This window comes from Siphateles boraxobius, unplaced genomic scaffold, assembly GCF_051911475.1.
Source record: "Siphateles boraxobius isolate OS27281-9 unplaced genomic scaffold, OSU_SipBor_1 26, whole genome shotgun sequence".
In the NCBI taxonomy this organism is placed as follows: domain Eukaryota; kingdom Metazoa; phylum Chordata; class Actinopteri; order Cypriniformes; family Leuciscidae; genus Siphateles; species Siphateles boraxobius.
Window position 1 is genome coordinate 6839960 of NW_027508876.1, and position 22379 is coordinate 6862338.

At 37.5% G+C, this 22379-nt stretch overlaps 1 protein-coding gene across 4 annotated transcripts in view; it reads left to right on the forward strand.

Moving 5' to 3' along the window:
• kmt2ca (lysine (K)-specific methyltransferase 2Ca) overlaps window positions 1-22379 on the forward strand; it is a 164280-nt gene that overhangs the window by 67829 nt on the left and 74072 nt on the right. For all 4 annotated transcript variants that reach the window (XM_077244240.1, XM_077244241.1, XM_077244243.1 and 1 more), the window contains exons 10-12: window positions 2765-2879; window positions 7594-7769; window positions 9017-9180. In XM_077244240.1, coding sequence (XP_077100355.1) covers window positions 2765-2879; window positions 7594-7769; window positions 9017-9180 — 455 coding nt within the window. The remainder of the gene's footprint in view (window positions 1-2764; window positions 2880-7593; window positions 7770-9016; window positions 9181-22379) is intronic.

A 22379-nucleotide genomic window follows, 5' to 3' on the forward strand; every position in this document is an offset into this window, starting at 1 on the left:
GTATACTGTTAGTCATTGGTATACTGCATGATCTCATTAGACATCTTCCTCTCTTTCATGTTACCTCTGTCAAGCCAAAGTTGTTTTTGCTTTTACTAACTTCATATTGCTTTTTGAATAGTATGGCAATTGTATGTATATATACGGTGCATGCTGTATCTATGTCATGGATGAAAACATGGCAACCCTTGGAGAATTGTTTGTTGCCATTTTTTTTTTCATCCCAGCCACACACTGACTGTGACCGCTGGGAGATCCATTTCGCCTGATGTCAGACACGTCTAATGTTGTTTACAAGCCTTTCTATATGTGTATATTGTTTTGTGGAGGCAGAGAATATCTAAATATTTTACAGTGGAGTTTGCAGTGCATGTTTATTCTTTTAAGGCTTCAATTGCAGTGCAGTTTAAGTAGATTGTATTATGTTTAAGGCCATGTCCACACGGACACGGGTATTTTTATAACCGGAGTTTTTCCTACAGCGTTTTTAAAAAAAAATCCCGTCCACACATGCTCGGTCTCCGTCTACATGAAAACGTAAAAACACGCAATCAAGCGCGGTCAAGAGCATGCCACGCCAGCAGGCGGTGATATAAACCTTAACCCTAAAGCCACGTTGGCCAATCAGAAGCGCAAATCTGATGTCAAACACAGCTGATAACGGCGCACACTCTGACGTCGCAAGGCAAAAACCCCGGTTTCACTGTCTACACGACAACACTGTAACCGGCGTTTCTGAAAATCCTCACCCTGGCAGGGGTTTTAAAAAATGTTCGGTTTCAGTGTGTTTTCGTGTGGACGAACGGCCGAACCGCGTAAAAAAAGTCACGGTTATAAAAATACCCGTGTCCGTGTGGACAGGGCCTAAGCTGTGTATTCTCCACTGTGATGTGCTGCTGGACTGGGAATCAGATACACCACGGCTGGGAAAGGCAAAACGTGCATCTGTCTTGATCTGGGTGAAAATTAATGTAATAGCTCAGCACGGCTGTAAATATCAGATGACGTGGATTTGCATTGGCTGAAAATGTAGGACTGGAAATGGATAAATCTCCGAAACGTCACCCTATCTTCCTCGTAGCTCTATAAATCTGACTTTCTCCTCTGATTTACCACTTGGACACATTTTGGCTCTGTAAAGCCACAGTAAAAGTGTTATTGGTCATGGGGAGAATGTAATGGGGTGTTTTTTTGCTTGTGTATATGTAAAATAAGGTTGTATTGGGCTAAGGAGGGGTGGCTGCAGTTAACAGTGCCTTTTTAATGGCTGATGTCTTGAGAGTTGATCGTTGATATAGTGTTACATGGTGTTTGACCAATATTGATTTTAAATTTGTTGCAAAAAAGTGGAAATTAAATGAACACTTCACTAAAATTCACAAACAATATTGGAAACTAGAAAATATGCGTTGTTTGGAGCAGACTTTTTGAAACTGACAGAATGGGGAACAACTCCTTCTGTTAATCAGCTGTTTAATCGATTAGCAGATGGTAGTCTCTAAATGGATCATGACAGTTAATTTGATTAAGCCCACGGTCCAGTTACAAACTTGAATCCCCTTAATAACAGTTGATAGAAATGGAAAATAATTCATTAATTATATGACTGTTTCTGATATTTCTCACTGAATTATTGTGGCATAACTACAGGAGTAACACGTAAATGTAAACGATCATCTTGGTTCATATTTGGCATACATGTTACACTGGAATCACGATTTACACAGTAATCTTCGCTCCTCTCAGCATGGTCTTCCGGTAGTTCATCAAACATGTCTACACTCTATTTTTACGAGTTTGCATTGTTTTACTGTAAAGAGCTTTAGGAAGCTCCTTTTAAAGGGTCTATATAAAATAAAACGTATGATAATTATTATTATTATTGTAGAAAATGTAAATGACAGAAACAGAGAAATCAAAAACTTGTTTTTAGATGTATCACTTAATTGAGTAAAAAAAAAATTTGTTAAAATAATATCAGTAAAATTATATTTTACAATAAAGTATGCACATAAGGCAGTTTTTATATAAACTTTTTAATAACAGAATTATTTCTACTCCAGTTTGTGTCTGAAATATATTATAACTGTAATAACTTTTCAGGTTAAGTAAAAAAATAATGAATATGTGACACGAAATGCTTTTCTCTAGAGTTATTTTTTTCTAACTAATGAGTTTATGGACATTAAATAGATTTTTTTAAGGTGAATGTAACGTTAAGTGAGATTGTACAGCCTACAAGCAGTATAAGCACACAGCTGACATGTTTAACTGTTGTAGCTTATCCACGTTGTGTGCACAAAATAGATGTTGAACACAGTCGAAACGTGCCATTGGAGAAGTGCTAATTAAATGTGTTTCGGGTCAATGATTTTGCCCCGAAACCGAAAATAGCGGTTTATGCTGAGAATTTTCGGTAGCCGAAATTACACACAAAAAAAAGAAAAGAAAATGCTAAATGAAAAAGGCTGAACTATAAAACAAAGGGCTAGATTGCAGCAGACAACAGGTCATTTTTTCAGTCACAGTCCATTTTGCTCGACATAACTATACATTAAACATTAGTTCTCTTCTGATTGGCTAAAAGCACTTTCACCCAGGATAGGCAGATTTCTTGTCATTGAAACTTGCCTACCTGGCCACTAGCTGCAAACAAACAGTTAATAGTATAATAGGTCAAAATGTCTTATTTGCCAAAGCCCCTAACCCTGTATCTGAAATCCCCCTCTGTTCTAATCTACAGTATCCTTTTTCTGGTCTGTAGGAACCCAGGGGAAGACAGCAAGATGCTGGTGTGTGACATGTGCGATAAAGGGTATCACACATTCTGCCTGCAGCCCATCGTGGACACAATACCCACCAATGGCTGGAGGTGCAAGGTAAGCTTGTGTTTGTGTATGGACTACAAACAGCAGTGTGACAGTGATGCTGGCCTGCTTTGAGAAGAGAGACACTGTGCTTTCATTTCCGTATTGAGCCTGTAAAACGCATACCCGTGGGTGTTTATGGACTGTGGGATTGAAGAATGCATTGGTTTTTCATCTCATAAGCATACTGTATATTCCCTATGGAATGATGCTGGAGCTAGATTTAATCATCATGATGAATTCATTACCTGAGTGTAATTATTCCTAATGTGCAATGCTGTACTAGATGGTCTTGATGCACTTCTCCTGTACCCTCACTTTATGGTATCGGCAGACTTTGAAGAGCTGTGTGAGTGATTTGTGGGGTAGATGTTCATCTCCACTATAAAAGCCTTATATTGTTCCCTGGTTATTTTCTCCTTACGGATTTTTAATAAATAATAAATCAAAATCAAACCAATTAGCCTCCAGATGAATCAGAATATAAAGAAGCCCTTTGATTTAACCCAAAAAATATTTGACATGTTGAAATTGAATCAGAATGTATAATACAAACCTATTGACTAGATGCCATTGATAAATGTAAAAAGGAAAAAGTTTATGCATTTTAAGTAATACTGCCAATAATATTCAGGTTGTTTGGGACTGTAGCAAAGTGTAAGGCCGTCTAACTCGATCCAATGGCGGTATTCGAATTAGCGGTGAAGGTCTTTGCGTGTTACTGTCTTTTCTCGCGGCAAAGTATTTTTGGTTAAATGCAATACATTTTCATTTTTTCATATGTATTTTCTCGTTATTTCATCTGACTCCATAAATGAAAAAAGGCTTTAATGATATCTGTGCATCATTAAATGTGAGTGAATGTTTTACTATTCCTTTAAACTCTTGAATGAAAATAATGTCCAAGTCAATTAGAATAATCAAATATCACAATTTAATATGTCAGGTAAATGTATCATTACAATTTCATAGTCAATGCAAAACATCAAATGCTCTAGAACAAAGAGTAAAATACCCGACAAGAAATACATGAGGCAGAGAGACTCGGCTCTCGACCTCACGCGCTGTTCTGGATACAGAAAAGAGCCCCAAGCTCTCGCTGCGTTTCATTATATACCTAGACCTCATTTCAAATCTAAACATCATCCACAGTGGAATTTTACCTGCAAGTCACCATTTGCTAGCAGTAGAAAATTAGCATTCAGTCAAATGGTCAGAAGGTGTTAACTCAAAGACACACCCTCCAGTGTGGAAGATATTTCTAAACTTCCTAAGAACTTTATTACCTTTTGATTTACTTCTTTGGGAATGAGACATTTGTACCAGTCGCACCGAGACATTTCAAATAATACCAAACATGTATAAACCTTGATGATAATCATTCACATTAAACCATTTAGATTCTTGTGTGAGTTTGGATGATCATTGCCAGGATGAAGAATGGGGGAGAGAAATGTAGATTAGGATGAGGGAGGTGAGACCTTCGTCTCAATAGTGCATGAGGGGGAGTTCAAATGTTAATTTCCTTTGTTTTCTCAGAGAGTGGCCCACTCTTAAAGTCCTTCCAGTCTTACAAAAGCCAACCTCAGAATGGTCAAATGCCCTATGAAATACACTTAACAGAGCACTATTGGGCCATTGAAACATGCCCTCAAGTTGGAACTTACATTTTTAAGAAAGATCTTTTTGCTTTCTGTGTGGTATGCAACAGATGGTCCATGATCTGCGAGTATGCCATCTGAGGCTGAGACCACACAACACTTTTCTAAATTGAGTTAGATTGCTAGTAGACCCCTAAATATCTTGCATATCTGAAAGAATATAAAAGCTGAACCAAATCCCACACAGATCCCACTCAGACTGCTTCATTACTCTGTGGAGGCGGCTAAGAAGCTCCACCTGTCATCCAGGACTCGGTAAAGGAGTCTGCCCATCATCAGAGGCTTGACAGGGCTTGGATTTCCTGCTAAGGGTCTGTGGGTGGTTATTAGAGATGATACTTGCCTCTCTTCAGCTGTCTGAAAAGCTGCTTTTGATGAGCTTGAAGTGCCTTTTATTTATGAATTTTTTTAATTGACATGGAGTTTTCTGGAGCTTTGCTCCTATTGAGTGCTGATGCAGACTTATGAACATGATTTTGAGGATTTATAGAGCCGCAATTATGCTGGAACTCAATTCAAATTGATTTAAGAGAGCCCATGTAGTTTTCAGTTTGCAATTGTTGTTGAGTTCAAGTGTCATTGTTCAGATACTAGTTGTGATTGTTGCTTTTTTTAAATCATATGTTTTGATCATTTAAGTTGGTCTCTGCAGTACATGAAGCAATAGGGATGAAGCAATAGTATTGCAATAGTATAATTTGCTATACTGTTTACACCACACTAGGTATATGTATATTTGCCATCACTTGGCAGAACTGCTTTACATTATGTACAGTTTATTTAAACATGGAATAGTGTGAAAATAGATTGAGACATGTCTGAAATAATCCAAGGTGAGGAAGGCAGTTCCACATGGTTATTTAATATACACTACTGTTCCAAAGTTTGGGGTCAGTAAGATTTTTTCTTTGACTGAAAGAAATGCATTAAATGGATCAGAAGTAACAGTAAAGACATTTACAATGTGTAACTACTTTTCTTTTGAACATTGTTCATCAAAGAATCTTGCAACAAAAAAAAAAAGTTTCCACAAAATGTTTCTACATTGATGTAGAAACATTTTGTGTAGATAATAATAAAGATTTCTTGAGCACCAGATCAGCACTTTAGAATGATTTATGAAGAATCATGTGACATTGCATTTTGGTAAAGCTGATTTTCAGCATCATTACCTCCAGTGTTTAATGTAATAAATTGCATATTAAAATAGAAAACAGTTATTTTAAATAACTTTGAATGGTATAAACCAGTGGTCTCCAACATGGTGCCCGCATGGAGTCTCTGAGTCGCCCGCCGAGCACGTTCTAAAAATAGCCTGAATTGTCTTTCATTTAGTTTTTTTTTTATTATTATTTATGATGATGGCATAAAATGAGAAAATAACTAATGGTAACATTTCATATACCATTAAAACATAATAAAATAATTAAAAATATTTAGAATCTGCACGTCGAGCACGTTTAAAAAAAAAAAACGTAACGTAACTTCAGTGAGTTGAGGCGGTCGCGGGCAGACCGATAAATTTATGCATAAGATAAATTGAACTATAAAAAATAAAAAAGATTAATTATGGCTGACGATGCAGGTCATGCAAAAAAGAAGACTTATTAATTTAACGAGGAGTGGGAGACAGAATTCCTCTTCACTAATGTTAAAGATAAAGCTGTATGCCTCATCTGTGGAGCACGCATTGCGGTTGCCAAGGGTCTATGGCAGGGGTCTCACTCCAACACGTCGCTCGCGAGCTACCAGTAGCTCGTTGCCTGATTGGAGGTAGCTCACCAAGGGGCGTTCACATATCGCATCTTTTGCGCGCTCAAGTTCGTTATTTCAAATGTAGGAAGCTCATAATTGAAGCGACGCACTCATTTTTTCCATGCGCAGCAAGATGAAAAATCCATTAGCTACTAAAACTTCTTTGTCATTGTGGAGAACGCAGTGCATGGTTGCATAGCAATGACAGACGCCACGGGAAAATCGGACCGAATTTTACTATTAATAATGAAAGATAAGCTAATGTGCATTGTGAACGTCAGTAATTTATCTTTTTTGACTCATTCTTTTCATAAAAATGATTTAAAGGCTGAAATATGCGAGCTTTTTATAAATCTTTTTTTGTCAAAACTTTATTTGAACTTGTAGGCTAACGTTACATGTTAGTAGATAACATTTCGCAAGTAACTCCTTTAAAATCTGACCATTATTTTTAATGTTGTTATTTTGTTAATGTAAACAAAAAGTGCAAATGAATTCTAATTATATTTGTTATTTGCTGGTTTTCGACATAAACCTTGGTGAATGGATTTTATTGTGTAGTATTAGTACTTTTTGAACAGGATTCTGTGATAACTGATCATTTTGGTCACTATAATCATGAAATGAAATTTTCAGGCCATTTCATCTCTAGTTAAGATGCACTATAAAATCAACTATAATTATGTGTTTTTATAGTATAATATGAAAAGTACAATTTTCTTTAAAAAAATTAATCTCTGATTCTGTTCTTTTCTCTGACATTTAAGGGTGACATATATAGGCCTACAAAAACTCTTTTAGGTCTAAAACAGTTTAGATAGTTGCTAATATGAGAGTTATGAGACATTATTTAAGAGATTTAAGTATTGTATTAGCCTACATGAGTAGCTCTCGGCCACTATATTTTTAAAAAAGTAGCTCTCAAATGAAAAAAGGTTGGAGACCCCTGGTATAAACTATATAAATGTTTTTTTTTTGTATTCCCAGAAAAGTTTTAATGAGAATAAAAATTGCCCATTCCATTGTATTTACTAAAATTACTCCTACCATAAGATTTTGATCATGTCGTCCATCTTTCTGAAAGAGCATTTGCAATGCCTAAAACCTTAATTTAATCAACTGGGATTTAATTGGGCCATAAAAGTTAGGTTGTAATATAATTTGTTATTAATATTGTAGTGTGCATTTATCTCATGCTCAATAAGAACAGGAATAGGAAATGGTTCAATTTGATTTCATGTTCACTTTAAATGGTTTTGCTGTCATGATATGAAATGATGCCAGAGTGAATTGAACGTTGTGTTTTGCAGAACTGCCGGGCGTGTGCTCAGTGTGGCATGAGGCCTAACGGTCAGTGGTCATCTAATGGTGTAATGTGTGAAGGATGTCAACAGCAGCATGCTTCAGCACAGCTCTGCTTCATCTGTGGGCAGAATCAGGACTCTGGCAGTCCTACAGACAAACACTCATGCTGCACATGTAAGAGGTAGGAAATGAGACCCCTTCAGCTATGACAATATCACACAGTCTCGAGTGACCTATTGCTTTAATAAATCGGTTTCTGCATAAAAACAATAGGACGCAAATTTTCATTAAAATGTTCTTTTATTAAGAAAATTCATTAAGTGTCATCCTTCAGCGTTTAAATGTTTGGTTTCTAAATGTCAGTTGAATTTCAATGGTTTCCTGCTCTCGGCAGGCGGTAATTCACCACTCTAAACGCATTGTGGTTGACACAAACCATGTTCAGACTCATTGCAAGTGAACTCATGTGTAATATAGTCTAGGTTGTATTTAAAAAGAAAACTCACATTCTTTTACTTCTTTAATTTTTTATTGGTTTTCAAGAATGTTGGCATCTGCCAAATTTGACTAGCATCTACCATGGCATAATTGTTTTAGGGTATTATTAATACACTCTAAAAAAAACTGGGTTAAAAACCCAATTTGGGCTGTTTGGGTACATATTAAACCGCGCTGCCATACTAGCACCTGCTCTAGAGTTTTCCTTTGGGGATTAATAACACAAAGAGTGTGTAATGAACGTAATGGATTACATTGATGTGTCGTTTACTGTCCATTACTGGTGTGAAGACTGGTATTGATGAATATTAGCTGATTACTTCTCTGCAGGCTTCATATAATATGATTAACTAATAGAGAAATTATCTTGCTAAAGGTCTCCATAGAACGTTGTAATTGAACCGCCAGCTTTTTAAAATGGCTCAATGATGTCTTTGTGAATGGAGAAAATGCTCATATAATTTGTTTGGCAGATGGATTTGTTTCTCTTGCTTTAACAACTAACTAGGGATCAGACATGTGATCATGTATGTCACGTTATGTGTGATGTATGTGCAAATGTTTTGAGAGTTGCAAAAACGTGACTGACATAATTCGTTCAAAGGTCATTGTATTTAAATAGCTCAGAGAATATTGTAGTCAACATCTTAAACACAGTGCTCATGGCGTATGGCACTTATAAAAACAGTTACAGATCATCATAGTAAACAATGTCTATGGACGCCAGAACTTTTTAGCTCAAATAACGAATTTCAACTTTACCAAAACCACATGCTCTACATTCCTGCTTTAGGTGCTGGTCTTAGAACTTTAGATTGTAGTAGCAAATATTGTCAGTTTACCAAAAATAAAACAATGAAATTAACGCCGTCATCTCGGTAGGTCATTGATGGTTGTCACAGATGTTTGTTTATTGTAATTGTCTATCAGATGGGTTCACGTGGACTGTGAGAGGCAGGAGGGTGCTGACCCTAACAGTCAGGTGCAGGATGGGTACACCTGCACAGTGTGTAAGCAGGTTGAAGAGGAGAACGGGCACAATCAGCCCATCAGCAGCCAGGTGCCTTCACTCGCTGACCCAGAGCCAATCGAGGGTGAGTACATGTCTCTCAGCACTCCACACACTTCTGATGTTTTTGTTAGCCTTGCTGTTGGCTGTATTATAGAGTACTAGAGTGCTGTTGTATGAAAATGTCATTTATTTTGTATTACTTTAGAGCAAATACTATCCTAGAATGTATTTTTGAGGTTGGGGAATCTAAGTGTTGGGACAAAACTGCTCTATGCAAAGACCCTGTTTACACCAGCTTTTAAAGGGCCCCAATTATGGATTTTTGAAAATGACCTTTCATGTAGTGTGTAACATACTGTAGCTCTAAGTGAATGAAAACATCCAGCAAAGTTTTAAATCTGAAAGTGCACCGTATATTAAGTTATTGTCTTTCAAAATTAAGAGTCGACTTTGAGTCAATGAAATGAATCGTTTTTCAAACGAGTCATAAGCCGTTTCGTTGTGACGTCAAGACGAAACATTAGTATATTGCCCGCCCATGTATTGCACGCGCAGACAACAGGCAAAACTTGAACCTCAAACACTTCAGTTGATTCCTGTGTGGATACTGGATAGCATCATGTTGAGAAGACGGCGCTGTGCTCTAAAATGTGAAGGTAAAGCCTTCAGTTTTGTTTGTTTTTTCACTGCCAAAGGACGAGCATGTGAAGAATCAGTGGTTACACTGTCTTTACCATGATACCACAGCAGAATAATCCTAAACTGTTGCTGTGTTCCCTTTATTTTGCTGACGACTGCTTCTCAAATCTCGGAGTTCAATGCAGGATTCACAAACCGCTTGCTCTTGAAAGATGGTGTTCAAAATACTTAGTTTTGAGTTTTATATTGTGTAGGTCTCCTGCTAACTGGCTAACTCACATTATTACTGTCTTACTGAAATACTTCTGCTGATCAGTTGTGGGCCACTATTACCTAAAACTGTGTCTATTAATGCAGATTGTCTGTCATTTTCACTACTTTAAGGAAATATTTGTTTTACCAACGTTTATGTAACATCAGATCATTCACTCTAGAGCTCAGCTAATGTACATTGCATACATGCACTGTTATTGATACAGTTTCCACCTATTCACCGCAATATATTAGAAAAATACTCTGTAAATAAATTAGTACAAGTAAAATAATCGGTTTGTTGATGGACATGCACTTGGTAATGCTGATGGTGAGGAATAACAGTTGCAACATCTCATAATGTGCCTCAAACTGATTAGCGTATCACTGAGAAACGTCCTCCTCGAGTCGTCCTTGCGATCGAGGTCGGGTTGAAGAACTAGTTCTTCCAATGTTTTATCGCGCTCACATTAATATGGTCAAATCGACGCCATTGTTCGTTACTGTGTTTAGTTTACAGTGTAGGAAGCCTCAGCACAAGCAGAGCTGACGTTGTTATGGCAATGGGCGTTTTTGTTTTCCACGCGCTGTACACGGTAAACCAATCACAACACACTGAGCTGTGTGGCCAATCAGAACAGAGTAGCTCTCGGAAAGTTGGGATTTAGAGGGATTAATTCATCTGATGAGTCGTTTGAGAATCATTGAAAATGTGATGATATACAAATGTATATTATGAGGAAATTAAACAGGTTTTTTTTACCTTTGATGCACGTAAACATGTTGTAGGAGACTCTACAACAACATTAGGTAACTTTAAAATAGCATAATAGGGGCCCTTTAACATCTGTGTCCGGTCAGCTTAGACAGATTGCAGTTTACACCTGGCATGAACCTGCATATTGAATTAATTTCCTGTTATCATTTTTGATCAGATTTCACTTACTTGCTACATCAGTGTTGATATAGCACAATTTTTTTTATTTTTTTTTAAACTAAAGCGTTTATCCCTAGCAAATTACAGGGTTTATACTACAGATGCTATGTAATCACATGCGTTTTTTGAATAGCATCAAATGTGATTTGATTGGTTCGTTTACACCTGTATTTAATGCTGAACATTTGAGATTGAAACAATTAACAAAATTGATCATTAGATCATTGCCAATCCTTTCTTTTAACACACAATTAAACATGATTGTATATCTAAAAATGTTAAGAAAAGGTTTGTTGGTATAGTTTCCTTTTTGTATTTAATTTTGTCATGCTGTGTGTTTGGTATAGAATTCAGGAATAACCTAGAATTTATTTTCCTTCCTCCTTTTTTTTCTTAAATTATGTATTATAATTTCCTTATTTTTATTGACATGTTTGCATAAAAGGTATATAATTAAAATCAAAACTTGCCTTTTGTGCCAATTACATGAATGTAAATACATATAATTATAGTTTTACAATATTAAGTTGGTCGCTTTATTTTCAGACAATTTCCATTTATTCCCATGGTTTTCAAACATATCAGTTCTTCCATGGAATAAGTCTGTATGTTTAACCAGTTCTATCAACTCTCCATGTGAGTTTTTTTTTTATAGCTGCTTCTATTATCTTATGTTGAGGTATTGTTTTCCTGTTGACTTTGACAACTGCTGTTCTATGTGTTATGTTGATCAACTGTAAATTGCTGTAGGCTGGCTTTTTGTGATGTTAAGCACTCTTCATTAGTCACAGAGGCTCTATTGAGGCTGCAGCATTTAATGTGTCAGAGATGTAAAGTGTGGGCCTCTGTGCTGTCACTGATTGTAATTACAGTGTGTTTGTCAGTTCAGCCAGAGACTTGAGCGTTTGAGCAGGTTGAGAAACACCGCTGCCATATCTTAATACATCATTCATAATCTGCCCTAAATGAGCATTTGCATTTTTCAGTGTCATGTGTTTTGGTGGAGGGACACATGGGGACTGCATACTCAGTCTCTAGAACATTGTGAAGTCAGCATGAAATGAATGTGGCCCTGTTTACTTTTTACATACTCAATCAAAGGGGAAAGAAGTGTTTGTCTTTGTAATCTCTGAAATGACTGTCCACCAATCCCTGTTATTCAAATCACGTCACTTCACGTTTTCTCATTTAACATCCAATTTCATGTGGCAATACATCACATTACTGAAGTAAAATGGTCAAGTCATCCTCATTTATATAGTGCTTTTAACAATGTATATTGTTTCAAAGCAGCTTTACAGAGATAGACATATAATTTAAGGTAACAGAGGTCCTGTCAGGTCCAGGCGAAAGTCCTTCGTCAGATCTGGAAACGGCCTGGATCCGGTAGGCTGCGGGAAAACCTCGGGATAAACAAAGACACTAAAATTAGCGTAGATGCCATTCTTCTTATGATGTAACGAGTACATCAGGATTTAAGGGAAGTGTTCCCAGTTCCTGCTGACCTAATCTAAGCAGCCTAATATTGAATTATAGAAGTCTATAGAGTGTTATGAGAATGCTAGGTCAAAGAGATGTGTTTTTAGTCTAGCTTTGAACTGACAGACTGTGTCTGCTTCCCGGACAATGTTAGGAAGATTGTTCCAAAGTTTTGGTGCTAAATAGGAAAATGATCTACCGCCAGCAGTCGATTTAGATATTCTAGGTATTATCAACTGGCCGTAGTTTTGAGATCGCAATAGACGTGAAGGACTATAATGCGTTAAGAGCTCGCTCAAGTACTGGGGAGCTAAACCATTTAGTGCTTTGTAAGTAATCAGCAATATTTTAAAATTTATACGATGTTTAATAGGAAGCCGAAGGCAGTGTTGACAGAACCGGGCTAATATGGTCGTACTTCCTGGTTCTGGTAAGAACTCTAGCGGCTGTGTTTTGAACTAGCTGTAGTTTGTTTATTAAGCGTGCAGGGTAACCACCCAGTAGAGCATTACAATATCTAGCCTTGATGTCATGAACCCATGAACTAGTTGTTCCGCATTTGTCAATGAGAGCATATGACTTAATTTAGATATATTTTTAAGATGGAAAAATGTGGTTTTACAGACACTAGAGACGTGACTTTCAAATGAAAGATTGGTATCAAAGAGCACACCCAGGTTCCTAACTGACGACGAAGACTTAACAGAGCAGCCATCAAGTGTAAGACGGTATTCTGGGTTATTACGTGTGGAAGTTTTTTGTCCAATAATTAGAATCTCTGTTTTTTCAGAATTTAGTAGTAGGAAATTACTAGTCATCCAATTTTTGATATCAACTATGCATTCCGATAATTTTGTGAATTGGTGAGTTTCGTTAGGTTTGGAAGAAATATAGAGCTATGTATCATCAGCATAACAGTGAAAGCTAATTCCATATTTCCTAATGATATCTCCTAAAGGTAGCATGTACAGAGTGAACAGCAGCGGTCCTAGTACTGAGCCTTGTGTACGCCATACTGAACTTGTGATCGATAAGACATCTCTTCATTTACTGCTACAAACTGATAGCAGTCAGATAAATATGATTTAAACCATGCTAATGCAATTCCACTAATGCCAACATAGTTTTCTAGTCTATTTAAGAGAATGTTGTGGTCAATGGTGTCAAATGCAGCACTAAGATCAAGTAACACTAATAGAGAGATACAACCACGATCGGATGATAAGAGCAAATCATTTGTGACTCTAATGAGAGCTGTCTCAGTGCTATGGTGCAGTCTAAATCCTGACTGGAAATCCTCGCAGATACCATTTCTTTCAAGAAAGGAACACAGTTGTGAGGATACTGCCTTTTCTAATATCTTTGATAGAAAAGGTAGATTTGAGATAGGACTGTAATTGACTAATTCTGTAGGATCAAGTTGCATTTTTTTAACAAGCGGTTTAATCATAGCCAGCTTAAAGGTTTTTGGTATGTATCCTAGAGACAAAGACGAATTAATGATGTTAAGAAGAGGATCTATGACTTCTGGAAGCATCTCTTTCTTTAGTTTAGTCGGTATAGGGTCTAACATACATGTTGTCGATTTAGATGAATTAACGAGTTTGCAAAATTCTTCCTCTCCTATGGCAACAAATGAATCAAATTTTACCTCAGGGAGACTATAATGCACTCCCTGATGTGATGCTGTAGTAGACGGTTGCATAGTTATAATTTTGTCCCTAATATTATCAGTCTTATAAGTGAAGAAGTTCATAAAGTCATTACTGCTGTGTTTCTTGGAAACTTCTGGGCTTGAAGCTTTCCTTTTTGTTAGTGTAGCCACTTTTTCAAATAAATACCTTGGATTATGTTTATTTTCTTTTAATAGGGTTGAAAAATAAGCAGATCTAGCAGCTTTTAAAGCCTCTCTGTAAGCAACCTTCCATGAAATCCGAAATACCTCTAGTGTTGTTTTCTTCCAGCTGCACTCCATTTTTCTGGCTGCCCTCTTAAGGGCCCGGGTGTGCTCGTTGTACCACGTCGTTGGACTATTTTCTTTAATCTTCTTTAAGCGCAACGGAGCAACTGTGGCTAAAGTGCTGGAAAGGAGAGAGTTAAAAGTTTCTGTTGCAATATCAAGTTCTTCTAAGCTATCTGGGATGCTGAGACGATGAAACTGATTAGGAAGATTATTGATAAAGCAATCTTTAGTGGCAGAAGTGATAGGTCTAACATACTTGTAACACGGAGTTGGCTTTGCAGCCTTGGCTAAATGTAATTTACATGAGACTAGATAATGATCTGAGATGTCGTCACTCTGCTGCAGAATTTCAACAGCATCAACATTGATTCCATGTGATAATATTAGATCTAGAGTATGATTACGACAATGAGTAGGTCCTGACACGTGTTGTCTAACTCCAATAGAGTTAAGAATGTCTTTAAATGCCAATCCCATTGCATCTTTTCCATTATCTACATGTATATTAAAATCACCAACAATTAGGACTTTATCTGCAGTCAATACCAATTCTGATAGAAAGTCAGCAAATTCTTTGATAAAATCTTTATGGTGCCCTGGTGGCCTGTATACAGTTGCCAGCAGAATTCTCAAACTTGATTTATCGTTTACATTATATATTTTTACATTAAGCACCAACACTTCATAGAAGTATATTTAAAATTCGATTTTTAGTGGTTTTGAAAATATTACTATAAATTACAGCAACACCTCCCCCTTTGCCTTTCAGGCGAGGTTCATGTTTATAACAGTAATCATGGGGGGTGGACTCATTTAAAGTAATGTAATCGTCTGGTTTTAGCCAGGTTTCTGTCATACACAGCACATCTAGGTTATAATCTGAAATCATATCATTAACTATGAGCGCTTTTGAAGTAAGGGATCGAATATTCAGCAACCCAAGATTTATCGTTTGCTCATCTGTATTATATCTATTTTTTTATTTGTTGAATATCAATTACATTTTTAACCTTAGATCGGTTTTGACATTTTTTGGATTTCCAAATTCGGGGAACAGACACAGTCTCTATATGATGATATCTAGGTGAAAGAGGCTCTATGTGATGGGATTTATCTGACCTTGGTGACGCGAGGCCGCTAGCAGACGGTCGGTTTAGCCAGTTTGTCTGCTTCCTGACCTGAGCCCCAGATTGTCATGTTTTGTCTCTAAGACTATGAGCCAAATTACTAGAGAGAAGAGCAGCACCATCCCAGGAGGGATGAATACCATCTCTTTTCAACAGGTCAGGTTTGCCCCAAAAACTTTTCCAATTGTCCATGAATTCTATATTATTTTGCGGACACCACTTAGACAGCCAGCCATTGAGTGATGACAATCTACTATCTCATCACTACTTCGAACAGGAAGGGGGCCAGAGCAAATTACAGTGCCTGACATCGTACTTGCGAGTTCAAACACCTCTTTAATATTAATTTTGGGGATCTCCGACTGGCGGAGTCGAACATCATTAGTGCCGACGTGAATAACAATCTTAGAGAATTTACGATTAGCATTAGCCAGCACTTTTAAATTTGCTTTGATGTCAGGCGCTCTGGCTCCCGGCAAACATGTGACTATGTTGGCTGGTGTCCCTATTTTCACGTTCCTTGTAATAGAATCGCCAATTACCAGGGCACAATCAACAGAATTCTCAGTGGTTTTTTCACTGAGTGGGGCAAATCGATTTGTTGTGGTAATCGGAACAGAAGAGTGTTTTTTTTGATCCGCGACTAGAGCGATCTCTCACCGTCACCCATCTGCCTGGCTGCACAGGCAATAATTCAGCCGGAACTGAATCATGTAAAGAGTTCACTATGCTAGGCGCGTCCAAAATAGAATCTAAAGCTCTAGCACATTTACTATCCTCAATTAAAGTTTGGATGCGTGTTTCTAATTCTGAAATCTTCTCCGTCAGCCTGACTGTTTCCTTGCATTTATCACATATAAACCCTATATTGCCGACGGGGAAGGCTATGATAAACATGTAACATGAAGTGCAGGTGACAATAACAGGACAAGACATTACTCACCGTGTTTGTTGACTGATTCTTACTCACCTGGTCTTTTTATGAACTCAGAGGCGCGGGCGCGCAAGAGAAAAACAAATAAATAACTGAGCGCACGGGTGGAGCGTTAACAGGCTAGCGAGTTACTAGCGTGTTGTGCTAACAATAACGGAAGCTAGCGATGTCAGGTTAATCTGAGATGTTGTCTAAGCTGTATTCAGTAGTATAAACAACTAGAAATGGTAGTAAATGATGGTTCAAAACAGAAAGAAATACAAAGCTAATACGAGGCTTAGACGGAGCTTACAGCCTCGACGCAAACAAAACCCAGCAGGCAGCTAGGCAGAAAGGAGCAATCGATCAGGATCAGGAACAGCAATCGGACACTACAAAATTGCACACTACAAAGCTCTCTAAAAAATACTGTTGAAGAAAGAAATGAATCTGCTTCCTTGCTTGTGGTCCCAGCTGGTGAACTATCATCAAGACCCTGGAAGCTAAAAGCAAATCTTTTTTGTTTTTGTTTTTTGGGCCCATTATTAGGAGTTGTAATGAGAATGGTCTCCTCCTGTAGCCTGATGGCAAAGAGATGAATTTGCAGTGAGCCTTTTGCGGTTGTTACATCCCCCAACTGCACCTTATTACCAATGATTTTATGTTCTTCCTGTGGGCCTGTGGTGGGGAGTTGATATATGTTGGCATGTGGTTGGCAGAAAAGGATACAATCAGACCCGGTTGTAAGGGCTCTTTGTAAAGCCAGTCATGCCAGCAGCAATGCACTGGGCCACTGCCAGCAGCTAGAGGAAGCAATCATCCCATTGTTGGGCCCCCAAGAGAGACGGCTCTAATCAAGACAGAGACGCCCACCTGTTAACCAACCCTACCACACCCCCACTTCCTGATAAACACACACTTGAGTGCACACATCCACACGTACATACTAGGGTTGTCACGACACAAGCATTTTAGTAGCTGAAATTTCACAGCTAAAATATCACCGTTCTCATTGCCAATATTAATACCACAACAAAAACTCACATGCTAATGTTTAAAAGTGTATTCAATTAAAAATAATACTAATTTAAAACATTAGCTGTCAAGTACAAAGCACTTCTCTCTCTGTGAAGTAAACATTGGTGTAACAATAAAAAAAGAGGTAATTATTGACGCAAAGAGAGTAATTAAAATTAACAAAAACAAAGAGTGTGATAAAGTCAGGAAATGAAAAACAATTGAATTTACAGTCAATAGACTAATAGTCACTGGACAACTTAATTTTTAAGTGTCATGTGTTTTGGAGGAGGGACAAATTTGGACCTCATTTCCCTTTTGTCCTTACCTAATACAATGTGAAGTCGGCATGAAATGAAAATGACCCCGTTTACTTTTTACATATTAATTCTAAGGGGAAAAAGCATTTGTCTTTGCAATTTCTGAAACGACCGTCCATCCCTGTTTTTTTTTTTTTTTTTCACATTTTCTCATTAAACATCACATTACACAAAATAGATCACTTCATGTTGACTTTAAAGGTTATTAAAAAACTGAATTTAAAATATTAGCTTTAATGAATGAAGTGCCTCTCAGTGAAGTAAACGTTGGTGTGACAATATAAATGAGGTAATCATTTATTTGAGCAGTCAGTAATTAAATAAAGCATGAAAAAGAGAGAAAATAGACAAAAATGGTTCATAGACTAAAAGACTCACTGGACAACTTAAGAAAGAACAAGAAAACAAATCTTCTTTGTGCTGTTCCTTGAGATTACAATTATTTTCATAATATGAACATGCTAATATTTGTATCTCTGCTGGCCTGACTGTACATTTTCTAACCATCTGGCTTGACCACTGAGACAGAACTCAAATACCAGATTGATTTATGTAGAACTGTTTTATTTTGGGTTTGTTTTTCCACCCTTATTTTCTGTATCAGCTAAGGACTGCACCAAGTAGTTGATTGGTTTTGTCCGTAGTTGATGAGTTGTATACTGTATATAAAACAAGTCGAAGACTGTATATACTGTATATCAGTATGATTCACTCAGTTACTACGAATGGGGAAAAACTGCAATGGAAAAAGTCCTGCTTTCTAAATAAAAGAAGCAATTGGTAATCGCGTCACTACAGCTGCTTTTTGAAGCTCCGGTTCCCATAGAAACAATTACGCGCTTAAACATGCGCATTGGCTTTACCAACCTAAAATTTATATTTTTATTGTTATTTGAGCATAAAGTTCTGTTTACATTAATGTTCAGCACAAACATTAGGTCTGATTTTCTTATGTGATGTTTCTTGTCTGTTCAGGCCTTAGTGGGGGAAAGAAATGGCAAATGGGTTGAATAAAATCTCTCTGACAGTAGGTGGCACTTGTAGAAAAGCAGTAATACAGTGGTTACACTAATTATTATGGTACATACCAAAGCTGCAACTTTCTTGTCAGAGACTTTTGCAAGTAACTCAAAAACTTTTAGATTTTTATTCACTGGTGTATGTTATCAAACCCCAGCAAATAGAGAAGAGAGTCGGTTCTGGTTTCTTCCTATGCTATTCACTATCATTTAGAAATAGTATGTTCATGAGCACCACCAAGTTGTAGTTTTATGTAAAAGCAGCGGCTCTAGGCATGCGAGCAAAATTCTTAATGGTTGGCCAGTTTTCTTCACCGCACAATGGAGACAATTTAAGAACCCTTTATGTAAAAATATTTATACTGTATATAATCTGTTGCATTGATGGCATGCAAATGTTTGTGTCAGTCTGTACAGAATCATTGATACAAATGTTTATCGCACTTAGTTTTCGCAACAAATATTAATTTTAGTGTGAACATACCTTTAAAGGGTCATGAAATCCTAAAACTAATTTTTTAAGGTGTTAACAGATACAGATTGCACATCACTGAAAACAAAAAAACACTTGTGTTTATTATTAAGGGAAAAGTGGTTATTTTATTATTATTCTGAGCTATTTCGTTCTTCAGGTTAAAAAAGCAAAGTTGAACCAACGTCATGAAAAAAGAGGTATATGCGTTAATTCGGAGTGGTGATTGGCTGCAGTGGCTTGAACAGTAAGAATATACTTCAGCAGTTTCTGAGCATTATTAATGAAGAAAGCATTATAAATGAGAAAGAGCTTGTTTAATCCAATCACTGCACTGTATAATGCAAGAGATTGCATTACAGATGAAAATTGTCACGAAAGACCGGTTTAGAGCTGTTTTGTTCTCCTGCCTGTTGACTGTTTGGGCACATGTGTCGTAAGTGTATGTTTCCTAAGCACAGTGGCACAAAAGTGTTGTTTGTATTTTCCCACGATGCTGTCAGTGCTGAAGTTTGACTATCACAACATGGGAAATATGACTGTAACAATGTAAGAGCACCTGGCGCTTGCAACGTTGATCATATAGTTCATATACAGACCGGAGCAAGCGTGTTTCAAGGTTTCTGGATATATTTTATATACTTTAGTGAAGCAGTGCCGTGTATTTTAGGGGTTTTATTGGTTGTTTTCTCCCCTCTTCCCACCTTTACAAGCCCATTTCTTGAGACTTTTTCAACTGAGTTGTGAACGACCAAGCTAAAATGGGGGTTTCATGAAACTTTAAGAAATTGAGGCATTCCCCATTGACGTGAGATATTGCCCATAGGAATTGGTCTTGCATGCTAATTTGCATAGCGAGTTGTTGGCAAACTTCATTGCATGTGCTGCGGGTGTCTGAGATGAAGTTCATTCAGAGTGTTCACATACAAACCAAACTTCATGTGAACCATCCTGAAAATAATCCAGTGTTGCCCTGAAGCGGTCATTGTGTCATTTATTACAATGCAACAAGCATGTGGCAATGGAAATATGCATACTTTCAGTTCTTTTCCTCATCACAAAGAGTGTCTGGACTTGCAGTTTCTGGCAAGTCAGGCACTAAGGTCAGCAATGTAAGGTAAACATCGACTCATCAACTATTTGGGTACTTTTCTGGATGACAGGTTGACTAGTAAAAATCAATAGTCTTTTAGGCCCTAGTCTTGTTCTGACATTGAAGTACCAATATTTTTGAGTTCATTTTGAGTATCCTTAGTACATTCATTGGCAGGTAATTATAGAACCTTGTTATGTGTTAGTCACATGTTTGAGGGGGTATTTTACCAAGGGTGTGGTAAAACGACTCCACCAGCCATCTGAAGGTTTTTGTTGCCATGGACGCGTGATGCCATCAGTGATTCATCCTGACACTGCAAAAGAACCATAGTCACGCTTACTCGCATGACCCAGTTCACAAACAACACAATCACCTGTGCTCGTGCACAAATGACTAATGGTACTACAGCTGCTTTGAGATCAGCTTCTTTCAGGAAGCTACTGTATGAAGTGTTAATCTGTCAGGCTGGAGGCCGGAGCCTGTGACCGTCTGATGTCATATACACACTGGGACTGATAAATCCTTTAAGTTCATCTGCTTTGCTCTCAGGCGGTGTGCAACGCTGCGGGGTGACACTATCAGGTGAGTATTGACGAGTGAAGTCAGTGTGAGGGCTTATGGGAGTTTGCCGACCCTGAGGCGCACCCGATCAGGAATAATAGGTGTTTGAAACCCAGCGCCAGTGTGCAGAATCAGCCAGCAGGACTTCTCTGCTCTCTGGAGTGGGATTGTGTCAGTATCCTGTTATAAGCTCCTCTTCTCCCTTGTGTGTTCAGCCGGACAGCAGTCATTGTGCACCACTGCCTCATCATGACCTCAGCGGCCTTCACTCTTGTTTGAACTCTACATGTTCACTGAGGTATCCTGAGGCATGTTTACATGCTGCCGCTCATGGGAAGCTTGGCTAATCTTGAACCTCTTTTCTTTCCTTAGTGGCACACTGCACATTTTAGAACTTCCTCTGATACATTATTGCTTTTATGTGTTTTTTTTTTTTTCCGGGGTGACACAAAATACCCTTATTGATGTGATATTGAAAAATTAAATATCAATTATCAGGCTAATGTATACTGATAATATCGGGATTTTAATAACATGCCAGTGATTGTATTGCACCTTAGCGCTGGTCGCCACCCATCATAAAATGCAAAAAAGATGACCACAGTGCAGTGTAATTAGGTTTTTTTGGATTCCGTAAAAAAGATGGGCTGTTAGACACCCCAGTCTATTTGAAGTGCTACTAGTTCTTAATGTACGTATTTGAATAGTTATGGTTATAACCTCTTTCTCCCCCCTCCCTCCCCACACACGTATTTTAATTTTGATTATGTGGCCAAAATAGAGAAACCGCAAAATAAAGTTAGATGAATTTACCTTTAGCATTGTTTATTTTATTCATTCAATTTCTATGGATATTGCGCTTATTATAATTATTGTGAATTATTTTGGCAGCAGTAAACTTGTAGTAGAAATCTTTTTGCATTTTTGTGCATTGAATTGATATTAATTTGTCTAATGTCATTAAGAGATTTATTAACTCACTTAATACATTCATGTAATTCAACAGTACAACAGTTTAAGTTTTGCATGCCAAACTACCTTGCCCATTTTCTACAGATAATGTGTAACATAAGTGTCCATGTTCAATACACATACTACAGTTCCTTAGTGGACTAGTTTATCATTAAATGATGAACAAAGACCAGACAGACGTTGCAAAGTAAAGTCATTTTGAGTCAGAATTTAATTAACATATCTGACAAGCTTCATTTAAAAAATATGTAGGTGTGTGTAGGTAAGCATATTACCGTGTTCTTTGTAGGTTTGTTGTTGTGTTCTTTGTCTGGGGGAGGGTAAGATATTCTCTAGTCTACACTATGACTTGTCTGGTTAAAAATAGCTGGCATCTCTAAACCAGTGAGGCTTTCATCTTCCCTGTGCTGCTGGTCAGTTGTAAGTATGGAGACGTTATCAGGACATCACGGTCAACCTCACTTCTCTTTAGCACTCTGAATGATGGCAGTTCTATCCTTAGTCTCTGATGGAT